The 14,573-nt window shown below is 36.9% G+C and overlaps 1 protein-coding gene across 3 annotated transcripts in view; it reads left to right on the forward strand.

Annotated features, from left to right (window-relative positions):
* LOC145986642 (roundabout homolog 2-like) overlaps window positions 1–14,573 on the forward strand; it is a 499,251-nt gene that overhangs the window by 480,657 nt on the left and 4,021 nt on the right. Inside the window, exons 14-17 of one of the 3 annotated variants that reach the window (XM_083120905.1) lie at window positions 8,213–8,822; window positions 10,169–10,410; window positions 12,529–12,766; window positions 14,101–14,161. In XM_083120905.1, coding sequence (XP_082977031.1) covers window positions 8,213–8,822; window positions 10,169–10,410; window positions 12,529–12,766; window positions 14,101–14,161 — 1,151 coding nt within the window. The remainder of the gene's footprint in view (window positions 1–8,212; window positions 8,823–10,168; window positions 10,411–12,528; window positions 12,767–14,100; window positions 14,162–14,573) is intronic. The other 2 variants (XM_083120903.1, XM_083120904.1) reach the window with 2 other exon arrangements.

A 14,573-nucleotide genomic window follows, 5' to 3' on the forward strand; every position in this document is an offset into this window, starting at 1 on the left:
AAAATGTCACCCACCATCTCCGATTTTGATGAAATTCGGTATATTTATAGAACTTTTGATGCTGATTACAAAAATGACAACTTTTTTGAGATTGGTCAAGGGGTTCAGAAATTACGAGTTTTTAAAATCTCCGTGTACACCACATGCGGCTCCACTTTGAATGACACGCATTAGGTTATAAATTATAGTATCTTCTCTCAGGTTTGCCGAAGAAACTTCAAGTTTGATTTCTTTTGCTCAGGATAGTGTAAGCTTTCATTTAAATAAGGTTTCAGATCAGTGTATCAGTAATCATGTATTTTATGTATAGTTTCATGTATTTTTTTAGAAAAATAAATGACTAACTTCAAGAGCGAATTTCGTGCAATGCCCCCCCTTCAATTTCCCCCAAATTTTATATACAGGTAGCTCAGAGTGGGTACAAATGTTTGATGGAAAAATTGGGATGGGCGGTTCAGAGACAGGGTGATAAAAAAATAATTTGCATTAAAAGTTAATCTTATTAAAAATGCTTATGTATTTAGCACAAAGTCTGAAGTATAATATGTTTTGAGGTGTAATATTCAAAATTTCTGTTCACTATGTGTGAAGGTAAGCATAGGCGTAACCTGGCGGGGGCAAAGGGAATCATTTCCCCCTTCAAAATTTATAGATTAATTAAAATAATAATTGCAGTGGAACCCAGATTTCAAGCTTCTCGATTTTACATTTTCTTGCATTTTACATTCAATCTTGGTGGTCCCAAAATAGCAAATTGCTAAGAAATTTTCCTAGCTTTTACATTTTCTTGCATTCAGGATTTTTTCAGCTTGGTCCCCTGAACAATGTAAAATCGAGGTTCCACTGTATCTAAGTTAGTTTCAACTGTCTTCAATTTTTAAAAAAAACTATAATCCTCATCATTAGCATTCCCAAGTTTAGCAAATTTTCTTCGAGAACATTCTTCTTTTTGTGCATTTTATCTCAATATGGAATTATTTTTTTGCTACTCTTCACGGAGATACGTAATATGAAGTAAGAATTAATAATACTCATTTGTGCTGATTGAAGTTTTTCCAAATGGACCTTTTTTTGCCACATACCACAGAAAATCTCCTTGTGATGGGGTGGTTGGAACACTTAGAAGACTTGTATAGACATGAACAGTATCAAGTAACAAGTTCAGCAATGAAGTACCAATTCCATAGAAATAGTATTAGAGGCATAAATTTCTTATTAATCACGTAAGGTGAAATGACAACAACCCGCACTACAATGTGTCAGCGATTGCATAGTACTATACAACAGCACCAGGAAGATTAAGAATGCACTGTTTTGAACTTAGGCTACAGGCTATTTGCAGTGTTCGGTAAGTTACTTTTTACAAGTAACCGAGTTTCAGTTACTCATTTAAAAAGTAACTCAGTTACAGTTACTGGTACTTTGAAAGTAACTGTGAGTTACTTTACAGTTACTGTGAAAGAAACTTACAGTTAATGATCATTGATTTGTGTAAAAATTACAAATTGCGTTTCTAGTACATACTATGTCTTCATATACTTACATTACTACTGCAAATAAATGATGAAACACAGTTAACTTTGCTTGAACGATTTTAATTAAGAAATCATTTGTATGCTGACCATGGTATTTTGAATATGGTGTCATTGATTCCACTTCCACCTATTTCTTTCTCCTACATTCCAAGTTCAACAAGATCCAAAGATCCACTACTTCGATGATGACTTTTTTCTAGCTCGACAGTCCACTTAAAACACTGAAGTTTTCACATACAAGTAGATATGAATTGAAGTAAAGCGTGGATGAAATTAGCATGCAACAAAGCATAGCTTCCTTGAAAGGCCGGCAATTCCAAGAAAATCCTTTTACGTAGCTTCCAGTGAAGGTACAGATATATTTTTTTTACAGTTGGGAACAGAAAATGTGAACGGCACAATTTATAGTGCATGAAATTTTTGCAATGTATATAATACAATCGAGTAAGTATTTTCGGTACTATCTTCATGGGCATAACTTGGGAACTATCTTTGGGTTGAGAGAATCATAAAGTTTTCCATCCCATTAAAATAGTGTCAAAGATTATTTGCTAAATACATTTGAAAAATCACAATAATTACTCTTTTTTTGTTTGTTCCTCAAGTACCAGGAGGTTCACAAAATATATTTAACTTGTAGGTTTTAATTAATCTATACATTTTGGATAGGGCAAATGATTCCCTTTGCCCCCGCCAGGTTACGCCTATGCTTACCTTCACACATAGTGAACAGAAATTTTGAATATTACACCTCAAAACATATTATACTTCAGACTTTGTGCTAAATACATAAGCATTTTTAACGAGATTAACTTTTAATGCAAATTATTTTTTTATCACCCTGTCTCTGAACCGCCCATCCCAATTTTTCCATCAAACATTAGTACCCACTCTGAGCTACCTGTATATAAAATTTGGGGGAAATTGAAGGGGGGGCATTGCACGAAATTCGCTCTTGAAGTTAGTCATTTATTTTTCTAAAAAAATACATGAAACTATACATAAAATACATGATTTATGATACATGATTTATGAAACCTTATTTAAATGAAAGCTTACACTATCCTGAGCAAAAGAAAAGAAACTTGAAGTTTCTTCAGCAAACCTGAGAGAAGATACTATAATTTATAACCTAATGCGTGTCATTCAAAGTGGAGCCGCATGTGACGTACACGGAGATTTTTAAAAACTCGTAATTTCTGAACCCTTTGACCAAACTCAAAAAAGTTGTCATTTTTGTAATCAGCATCAAAAGTTCTGTGACAGTATACCGAATTTCATCAAAATCGGGGATGGTGGGTGACATGGCCTGGATGATTTGACATGGAATGACCCTTTTTTGTTCATTAGTTTACGTCTAAAGGTATTATATACTGTAATTACAAAACAATTAATCCATTGTTACTATTATTAGCAAGTGCAGTTTGAAAAAGCCCTTTGTTTCCCTTTTCTTACTAAGGGATAAATTGAATATAAAAGGCTATAACTCCTGAACTATTGCCTCTTTTTGAACAATTTTAATTCTAAATGTAAGAATGAGTAAAAAGCAACATTGTAAGTAACATCCGAGAATTAAAGATCCTTGGGGGAAGTGGGGGTAAAGGCCCAAATTTCGAAATTTTCCGTAATGCAGTAAAATTTCCAAACCCTGTAATTTCCGCTTTAGTTTTTCAAAGTTGCAGCTTGTGCCTGCCATACGCTTTGTCATGCCTCCTTCCCTCCTGATTCCTCTGTCTCCATCCATCTGCTCCCAAGTATTTCCGTATACCATTTCCTGTCTCTTCCCACTTGCGCATTAAAATCACCTATCACAATTTGCCATTCCTTTCCTACATGTTCTTCCAAGTTTTCTTCAAATTCTTCTTTCTCCTCCCTTATACATCCTGTTTGTGGGGCATACACTTGAATTATTTCTATTACTTTCCCTCTTACATTCATTTTTAGTTTTATTATTCTGTCATTTACCCTCTCGACTTTCTCACTTATTCCACTTCTGACCACAAATCCAACCCCACTTCTCCTGCCCTCTTCATTACCTGCCCAGTACAGTTTATAGTCTTTCCTCAATTTCATTTCTCCTCTTCCTTTCCATTTCTTTTCGCTCATTCCAAAGATGTCGATTCCTCTTCTCTCCATTAGATCTACAGGGAGGTTATTGCAGCATGCCACCGCTTCAGCATCGGCCGCTTGCCGGCCCATTCATGCAACAGGTGCCGGCAAATTGCGTAACAGATAGCCCGTAACAGAAACCGCTTGTTTTGTAATGTTTCCACTTTTCACAATTACAGTTACAATTACAATTGAAATAAGCACGTACCTTGTCGCACGGATGCAGGAAAAGGTGTCCTCCCAAATACAAATATTTCCGGCACCTTATTTCTGACATCTAATCTTAGATTAGACATCGCTACTTTATCCTCAGTTGACAGAAAGGGAAGACAGCATCCCGGCGCATAAAGCAAACCGAAAGCGTAAAATGATATTTAAAAGTAATAATAATGATGATCACTAACCTCCTGTGTTATAAGAGATGTTGAAAATGACTTCCTTCAACAGCAATACAACACGTTTCTTAGGTTCAAGAGATCCTGTCTATCGTAATCCCTGACCACTTTTCTGCAAGAATTCGTTTTCACGTAATTATCGTACATAAAAACTCTATGTTTGTTTAACGACATAAGTAATGAATGAATAACAATTAACACACAATAAAGCACTAGCACACCAACTCAATAACACAGTATAAACAAAACGCGTACTGATAAACGCGAACAGAAGTGAACATGAATGAGCGTAGACTCACTGTCTGGTAGCCGACAGTGTTGCTAACCATTTTTCGGCAATGTCCCTACAGACGTAGTCAAAATGTCCCTACAACTGACCAAATGTCCCTACGCCAAGTAAAGTGACTAAAAAAAAAACACCTCATGAGCATGCAAACAGAAGATAAAATATACACATTTACTTACCAAATCTTTCTGCTCGGTGCTTCCACAATTAATGAAGGAGCGAATTTACAATACAGGACCTCTCCCCGATTTTTTGTAATATTTCGCATACTCACTAATTGAGGCCTCCTAATCACGAATTTGAAGTTAAAATTTGGGGGGTCACGTGTAGAAATTGCAAAATAAGTGACATTGAGTGGTCCGCGATCGGCACGATTGCTTATTATTTACCGGAAGATTTTGTGTTTCCAATACTTAAAAAACGAAATATACATTCCTGATATTACTACGACCCCAAATTTTAACTATGTTTGCCTATCCTAACCTAACCTAACCGTACCTGAATGGTTCGTGGGGCTATCCGTCAATGGTTTGTTGGGCTACCCGTGCATGTTTTTTTCGAGCCCAAATTTTAACTATGTTTGCCTAACCTAACTTAACCTAAACTTACCGAGAATGGTCAGTGGGGCTATTCCTGAATGGTTTTGCGGTAATTGTGATTACGAACCGATAAAAAATATTATTTTCGTAGCACTTTAACGGCAAACGTTCATCATCGAAGGCCATTTTCGTATCCTGCAATTTTATGATTGATGTACTGTTGCCAAATTTACCTGTAATCAAATCAGTTCTTCTACATCGTGATTGTCGCTGTCACATGTAAGCACGTTCTTTGGGCAATATACTGAAATCCATAAGTTTATTAATTAGCCCACAGCCATCCTCCTGCACACTCCACCTAACAATCTGTACAACATTAACAACTTTTTTACTGTTCTCTTCCGCCATTCTTACACGATCCATGCTCTCCAAGTATGAAATCAACAGTGTGGCAACGCTGTAGACAGCGTAACTAATTTTAATTTGTTCATATCAACAAATATGGCTACCATACTTGTATACGGAGAATCATTGCGAGAATTGAAAAGCTTATTTTACAACTTCTACACGTTAATGAACATTTTTTCCCCCTCACCCCAACATGTTAACTTGAGATAAATAATCACGAATAATTATTTCGTGAGTATAAGACGTAGCATAGAAATTACAGAAGGGTCCGGTATTGTAAATTCTTGCCTTAATGAATAATAGGGGTGTGCTGGACAGAATTTTTTGGGTCGGGACGGGATCGGGACGGTAATTTTTTTAAATCCCGACATTCGGGACTGAAAAATTTGCAATTTCCCGACCAAGTCGGAAAATTTTCTGGACGGGAAATGTTCGAAATTTCCCGAAGCACTGGAAATCTCGAATTTTACAAGTCATTTTCACTTTAAGTGATTGTTTTTGCATTTCTAGAATAAAAACTTACAACTTTCGATAAGTTCCAGAAACTTACAAGGCAGAAAACGTCGAGAATTAACGACTTTTTAAAGTAAAGAATCCAGCACACCCCTAATGAATAACGTTGAGTCGTTTACTGTTGATTATGTTATTTGAAGTCATACATGCTGCTGCTGTGAAGAGATAGATGTTGGTTGGTGATGCTGTATTTCCTGCATTCTTTAACAATTTTGGTCCCATTTTATTTCCCTTTTTTGTTTTTGTATCACTTAACATTGAAAATATTCTTTCCGTTTCCGCGTTAGAATGCGGCAATGTTAGCACTATTTTCGCGAGAGTGGAAATGTTTTCAAAAAGGAACTTGCCTTGAAAGTTTTTGGTAACCGATAACATGTTCCAAAATTCTGATGGAGATCTGTTAGTTAGTTCTTTTTTCTCCTCCTCGCTAAAGTATCCAGATAAACTAATTCATAAAATGTAATTTACCAAGATTGAAAAAAGTACCTACGTTTTCCCTCATTTGGCAAAATCTGTCCCTACGTTCCTACGCGGGCGAAATTTAGTGAAAAGTCCCTATGCGTAGGGACATGTCCCTACGGTTGGCATCACTGCCGACACGTGCAGTATGAAGCGCCATCTCGCGGCTGACAACTCACCCAACCCCCGATAAGCTGCAGGCGCTGTCGCGACAACTGAGAATAAAGTAGCGATGACTAATCTAAGATTAGACGTCAGAAATAAGGTGCCAGAAATATTTGTATTTGGGAGGACACCTTTTCCTGCATCCGTGCGACAAGGTACGTGCTTATTTCAATTGTAATTGTAACTGTAATTGTGAAAAGTGGAAACATTACAAAACAAGCGGTTTCTGTTACGGGCTATCTGTTACGCAATTTGCCGGCACCTGTTGCATGAATGGGCCGGCAAGCGGCCGATGCTGAAGCGGTGGCATGCTGCAATAACCTCCCTGTACAATTTCTTCAGTCCTTCCAGTCAGTGTTCCAATATTCAATGTCCCTATTCGTAGCCTGCATCATCTCAAATTTTCAGTCTGGTTTGCTTCTTTCTTTCCTCGATTTTTTATGTTTTCGTCTGTCTACTAATCGGGCCTGTCACAGCCTACACATGGATGGTGGGGCTGCCACCTGTGGATTCCCAGATACACCCTTGTTAGGGTTCCAACTCCCTTAGCCTTTCTGGATCCCTCCAGGCCCACAAGGCAGTGGGAGCAAACACTTTAATGGCGGTTTTTATTTGCCATGACACAAGGCTGTTGATGGGTATTTGTGGTATTTGCTGAGTATGTACATGTCATTGGACACCCTCCACACCCTGATAGTTTTGCCACCTTGGTCTGGGATGGCTTATTTGGGTTTCCCCTTATTCGCAGCTTCTTCGCCACCTGTGACCCGTTCAGTTGCTGAGGCTCGCACCAGATGTAAAAAACATAAATGTTCCATGAAGAACCTCAACTGTTCCTACCTTATTGTAATGTGGGTTTTAACTTTTTGTAGATCATCATATATATTTAAAACAAAACACTTGTATCTGTGTGACCAAGGCTGCAACTTAATTATATAGTAATATTAAGTATAACACAATATTTTGACAGTGTTAGTGAGTAGACAGAAATTTAAAAATCAAGAAATTTGGAAAACATTGCTGGACCATCAATTTGTAATTCAATATGTCAAAATGTTTGCAAGTATTAGAAAAAAAGAGATCTAGATTGTGGAGTTATCTTCAAATTGTAGTTGAGTGAATTTTTATGTCTGTTATTAAGTTAATTAAAACTATCATTACGTGTGTGTCTATTTCCATGTATTTATTATGGAAAATGAAAACACCTCACTCTTTGAGTTAAAAGTTTCACTAACAGAGTAGTGTGTTGCTTTTCCCGAAAAGCAAAGTTCCTCTTGAACAAAACTTCTTTCCATTCATGTGTTTTTGGGCAGCATATTAAGTTACATATCCCTAGAATATTATTTCTCTTGTAGTCTACAGTTATTACAAGCATAAAAACACAAACCGTAGACTACAAGAGAAATAATTCTACAATGCAAGCAAGCAATGCACCCATACAAGGAAAAAAAAATCCCTAGAATATGTCTTGAAAGTTGTATATCTGTGTGCACCCACATAAAAATCCAGCTTCCATCTGACACGATTTGATTTTTAAAATTTGATTTGGTGTTTTAAGTCCACTTTATGCACAGATAGGCTAATTGAAACTGGACCTACAGTTTAAAGTGAGATCCGAACCACTTGTGCCTCCACTGGGTATCGAAACCGGGACCCCTTGATTACAAGGCGACAACACTACCACTGTGCCATCAGGAAGGCCCCCATCTGACACAAGCCTGTTAAGCTGTACTCATTGTCCTTAATCTCTTTTTGCAGTTCAGAAATATATTTTCATAATATTATTTATACATTTCGTTTCAGCAACTTCCAAACTCAGGTGCCAGCTCAATAAGAGGAGTTTCTCCAAATTTCACTCAGGCCTTTAGCAGCCCCCTTCTTGCCAAACGTGGGAACATGTCAAGTTTTGGAGGACTCCATGGAATGTCACGGGAAGGAACCCCGATGCACTTTAGTGAAAATAATGGTGCTCCACTACCACCTGTACGAGGAGGTAGCAGTGGAGGCAGTTACTCGTGGCTTCCGCACCATGCAGGAAATTTGGAAAGCCATTCGAACTACAGTGGAAGTAGCGGTGGAGGATACGGGGGTAGTGGTGGGATGTCACGGTATCCCATGTTAAGTGGACAGTTATTACCTCCCCAACAGCATCCACCACCCGTACCTAACTTCCCAATGGGTTTCAATTCATATCAACCTCAAGGTGGTGACGGTATTTATGAAAGCGGATCTGTGATCTATGGCCCTGGATTTTCAAATTATTGTGACTACCAGTCCCCACCAAATGGTAGTACCGGGAATCCTCTCATGGACAGAGGTATTCAGTCATCTCTTCCAAGCCTAGTGTCTGAACCCATATCTAATAGGATTCACATGCAAGGAAATAATGGACAACATTTGAATATGGATCGAGGTAAGTTTGTGAGATTTTTATTTCATAATTTAACCCTTTCCCTGTCAAGTTAGAATTCTTGCAAACTAATGTTGTAAAGTACTTTGTGCTCTCAATACCATGTTGAATACCCAATACCAAAGTGTGACATGAAAATTGCTTTCCAAATCTTCAATTGAAATATCTTATTCAGTCTTTTCATTTAGGAATACATTCTTTACTTGTTTGACAGTCAAAGTATTCTTTTCGGAAGCTGAAGTCTTCTGCCAGACAGTTCAGTCTACCATTTCTTTGAGAGAAAAAAAAAGTTACTATTGACAAATGTATGTGGAGATTTCTTCAATAACTTCGCAATAATGTTGTTGGTTTTTAATTATCAAAGTTTTCTGAACTATGCATGTCAGATATATCTTGAAAATATCTTGATAACTTCCACAAATTACAAGTAGCATGCTGGCTGAAAGAGAGAGGACAAAGAAATGAAATGCGTATGTGCAACCATGGTACAGAGAACATAGTTGGTGACAACACACATGCATGAAATGGCAAATAACAAGCAAGACATGTATATGTGACCACATTGGTTGTAAAAAGTGTTTGTACCATTCTAATTTTTTTACTGCTGATACTTGATTTATGTGAGATCCACTAATCTGTAGTTTTGGACAAATGACATGGGTTGATATACACCAGCTGTTCTGAATTGTATCAATGTAGTGGGGTTTTTAGACCACCTATTCCGTAAAGGTAAAGAATAATGAAAATTTGTGTAATGCACTGTTGCCTTATGATATTTGTACCTATGGAAATCAGATTTCTCTATTGCTGCTGGTTTGATGTCTCCGTGGGTAATTTGAAATAGTTTTGTGTATTTCAGTAACCCTGCTTTTCATCGTTAATTCACTCCTCACATAAGAGTACGCTCTGATATGGAAACTATATTTTATCATAGATTGCAAATAGACATGCGGTAGAATAAAACGTTGGTGTAGTGTGGTGTGTAGAATCCCTCAATATTGATAACAGGCATTACGAAAAAAATTCCACTTCAATCTTGACTTTGGGAAATGGCTTCACAATTTTGCAGGGTCCCAAACAGTCTGGAAACTTCAAACGGCAGTGTGTTGTAAATGTTCGGCATTTGCTGAACTATAGATTGTCAGAAATATCTTTGAACTGGCAGTTATCATTCCAGAAATGCAAAAACAATAACTTGATGGAAAATGCTGTGTTGAATTCAAAATTTTCTGTTCCATATGACCCTGGTTCTCTCTTAAGTCTTCACTCATTTCTACTTATCATTTACATTGCTCACATAAAATTATTTTCCAAATTTTTTATTCTATTTTTATAATTTGTCACTACAGGAAGTCATTTAGAGTCTGATGTAGAAGGTCTGCCAGATTATAGTGACATTGAGAACTATGCGCGAGTGGGGGACCATACTCCAGAGTCCAGTGTCAATGGAGAAAATGCTGGTTCGTGGGAAGGTAGTTCATGCAGTGAAGGATCATGTTCCTGTAGTGATGGAGAATCCTCATTCTACGCAGAAGCAGATTTTGCCCAAGCGGTTACTCAGGCAGCAGAAAATGTAGGGATGAAAGTGCAGGTATAATATATGCATAATTTACCATGATATTTATTTTTCTTTGAAAAGTTGTCAACATGTAAGGCATCCACATTTGTATAGATTTAAAAGATGTCATCATTCTTTGTAATTTTTACTCATGGTACTTCATGCATCCATACAGATGTATACAACATAATGAAAACACAATTGTGCATACAAATTTGAAATTTTTTTGTTTTTATCTAGTGTTTCAGAGATTGTCCAGCTTCAAGGAGTTGGTTACATATGTGTTTGCATACAGTCATTAGCACATGTGTGGGTTGTGCAACACAAGCCCAAGATGCATAAAATGTTAATGTCATGTATAATAATAATAAATAATATTAAGTGAGGTGTTAATTTTTACTAATCAGTCAAAAATTAAAAGTAGTAATTCCTATTAAATGTAATTCACTTCCAGTGTTTAAAAATAGAGGTAACAACTTACCATAAATATTAATTACGGTCTTGTCCATGTGTGATTTTTGAGGATGGTATAGTACAAAACTACCTGTACCACTCGCCTAAATAAGTAACTGATTAACAATACATCATTTCAAGAAGTAACTAGTTATAGTAATGGACAAAAGGTAAGGGGTGCAGGCACAGTAATCTAAATTAATTTTTATTATAAAGGACAGATAATTACAATTGAAGCAATGTTTACAGTTACCACTGCTAAAAAATAGTAACTTCATTGCAAGTAACCCATTACTTCCAAATACTGGCAGTATTCTACTGTCAGAAGAAACATTGTAATGGTAAATTTAGAACCAGAATGACGATAAATTGGGCCTTTGTGAAAAAGTTTGGTGGGATGTTGAGGAAATTTTGGGGGTGTGTGGATAAACCTATGTTTATGCTTACTGTATTAGACATTTAATTGAATCATACTGTAAGAGGTTTTCAATAATTTAATTGTATATTTTTTCTTGTATTTAGTTCATAACAGATAGAATTGTACGTAGATTATCCAGTGACACCACTTATACTGTAAAATTTATTGGACAGGGCCAGATTTACCTCTTTGCCGTCCCTAGGCCAAACAAGCTCTGCCGCCCCCCATACTGTTTATCAATAATGAAAAAAATCATTTTCTGTATTACTATTTTTACTAATAACAACATGCAGTATTAATTAAATGATAGTTACATACAAAAAATGTAACAAAGCGATATGACACTCATAATGAGCGTCATGACATTTTAAACTTATCCCCAAAAAATGCACGTCAGACACTGACACACGCGAGATGCAACACACCACCTACTTCTTGAATAATATTCTCGTGCAACTAACAGTAGAAGAGTACAATGCGAAACCCCTTTAATAATGCTTGCGCCGACAGTTTAATTCTCAACAATTCAACGCGAATCACATGCTTTTGATATGCGGCCAATGCCGGTAATAACAAGGAACTGCGTTCCTGCAGCACAGCCAAGCCGGTGTTGTCTTTCAAAAGCAAGCGGCAGGCTCCATGTTCTTGCCGCAATCGCCGACTCGGCTCAGCACAATACTTCGAAACAACAATGTCTGTAATTAAAACAACAAATTAGTAAACTAGTTCCAGGCCCTGCTAGCCTCTCTCTCTCTCTCTTAAGAAATATTCTTCGTTAACTTATATTTACAATAGAACTACATTAAGTCATTCCATTCGTGTGTCCGGAGAAAAAAAGAGGCAATCTGAGAATTAGGTATTCCTTATAAATTTAAAACAAACAATCGTACTGCCCCTACCAAAGTGCCGCTCTAGTTCCAGGCCTATGAGGCCTAGTGGGAAATCCGGGCCTGGGCTTGGATGTACAGAAGTACTAAATATAGGAGCAAATGGTAGAATATGTTCAAATTCAATTCAAATTACTGAAGATAGTTTACAGTAAAAAGTAAGATCATCTCTCCCAAAACCAAGATATCAAAATTATAATTTTTTTGCTATTTACTATGCTGTAAATGTAGTTTAATTTTTCATTTTTATTTATAAATTCAATGATTGTACCAAAATATTTAATTACATTGTAAAACGACTTATAAATAGAGAGAAAACCTCCTCTGTCTTTGCATGTAAGCATGTCATGGACAGGATTTATTCAGTGAATATATATTTTTCTTCTATTACAGGGCTCGGTTGTGTGTCCTCATCCTGGAAGAAGGCATAAGAAAACATACCATCGCCCAAAACGACCTTCATCTCCTTATAGCACAGATTCAAATTATAGTGCCATGGTCGCTAGACCTCCCTATCCCAAAGCTCATCGCAAGAAGCAGTACAATGGACATACTATTAATTCATTAGACCGGCCAAATGATCCTCATTCTTTTAGGAACCAAAATGCTTCATCAGGGCAAAATAGGAAAGGTATCTTAGTTCTTTCTTTGTAGTGATAAACATTAATGTTAATGTCTTGAGTAGCTGCTACTGACAGCTATAGCAACCTTGAGATATAGAGGCTAATAGCACCAAACCTGACCTGCCTTACCTACTCACATGTACATCAAATAGCATCAAATATCCCATGGTGAGGGCTAGGACCTACTTACAGACTGCCGGCCTCACCACGTGCTTCAGCAGAGGTGGGTGATCATTCAACCATTACAGGATGATGTATGGTCAGCACGACGAACCCCCAGTCGTTATCGTAGGTTTTCTATGACCAGGTTAAGCTACTCATTTGTAGCTCCCCAATTTTCTCACAGTGGTGGGTGGTTCCACACGCTGGCCAAAATCTCAGGAGAAAAGCTGAGTCCAGGAGCCTCCAACCAGTGTACGTCCCGTAATCCAAGCACAAAGCCTTACAGCTTAATGCTGTGGGACGATATGCATCTAATAGCAGATATAAACATGTAAATAGGTTAGGCAAGCTAGGTTTAGTGCTGTTAGGATATTTTGTACAATAAATACGTGACATCGTTAAGACACTGCTGACAGTATATCTCCAAGTTGCCATAGCTGTCACTAGCCACTTGTTAATCTCTTTTGAACTAAATACATTATCATGGAATATTTGATAAGAGTTTTCGGTTACTGTCCATGTTGTCACAATGAAAATTATGGATATATTCTAACCAAGTCACGGTGGTGTCATCAGGGAGTTTTGTTTAAGAGGAGTAGAGGGTAGATGTAATATTTTCACATTGCCTCTCTTTTGGTAGGAAAAGCTCATTATCTGTTTTTCTTTTAACCTTTCTCTCTTCTCTCCCCCCCCCCTTTCTCTGTGTGCATTGGTAAAGGAAGAGAAGGGGAAGAGGCAAGACGTGTGTATCACTATTAAAATCCTGATTGATATGAAAATTGCATGTTTGGTGATTTTGGTTGGCCAAGATATTTCATTTGTCCACCAATTTCTCAAGTACAATAAGAATAAGTTTGTTTTAGTCAATTGAATGCTCATACTAATGCTAATGTTGTTACTAATCTGTCCCACTCCTAATGTTGCATTATGTCAAAAGTATTAGACATGATTTTTTAATTAAATTTCTTTATATTCTGGAGGGAGCTCCTTAAAAATTAAAACATGTTTCTTGTGATGTACCATAAAATTGAATTTGAGTAATATAAAAAAAAAGGTTCAACTGTAGCAATGAAATATTCACAAACCTCCTAGGCTTACCTTTTGATACAGTACTGCCTGTTAGAACTAATTCCATCATTTCATACATGTAAAGTATTTACGTGCAGTTTTATTTTTGCAGTGGACCTGATGTTTCAGCACCCTACACCTCATTCTCCTTCCCAAAGGAAATATATGGATAGGTAAAATTTATATAATTTACAACCATAGGTGGTGGTCAAAGGGAAGGGACCTCTACATTGTTTATTGGATTGCATGTCCTATCTGAACAATCTCATTTCATCATTACCTAGGATTATTTTACCTGGTTGTGAGGTTCTGCAAGTGTTTGATTACTTAGGGTGAATTTCTACAATACAATAATGTATGAACTGATAGGAATGGTTGCCCCCCCCCCTAATATTTTCACTTAGAAGTTGCATGTAAAAGAATTTTATCGCTGTTAATAAACAATATTACTGTACACTCTTAAGAAGCATTCAAGCCAATGAAAGTTCCAAGTAATAAGGGTGCATTATTTTTTACATAACTGGGTGCCTGTGACACAATGAAGATGTGCAAAACTCTTGTACGAATTGAATGAAATCTAATATT

Source organism: Lepisma saccharinum, chromosome 4, assembly GCF_977018435.1.
Source record: "Lepisma saccharinum chromosome 4, izLepSacc3.1, whole genome shotgun sequence".
In the NCBI taxonomy this organism is placed as follows: domain Eukaryota; kingdom Metazoa; phylum Arthropoda; class Insecta; order Zygentoma; family Lepismatidae; genus Lepisma; species Lepisma saccharinum.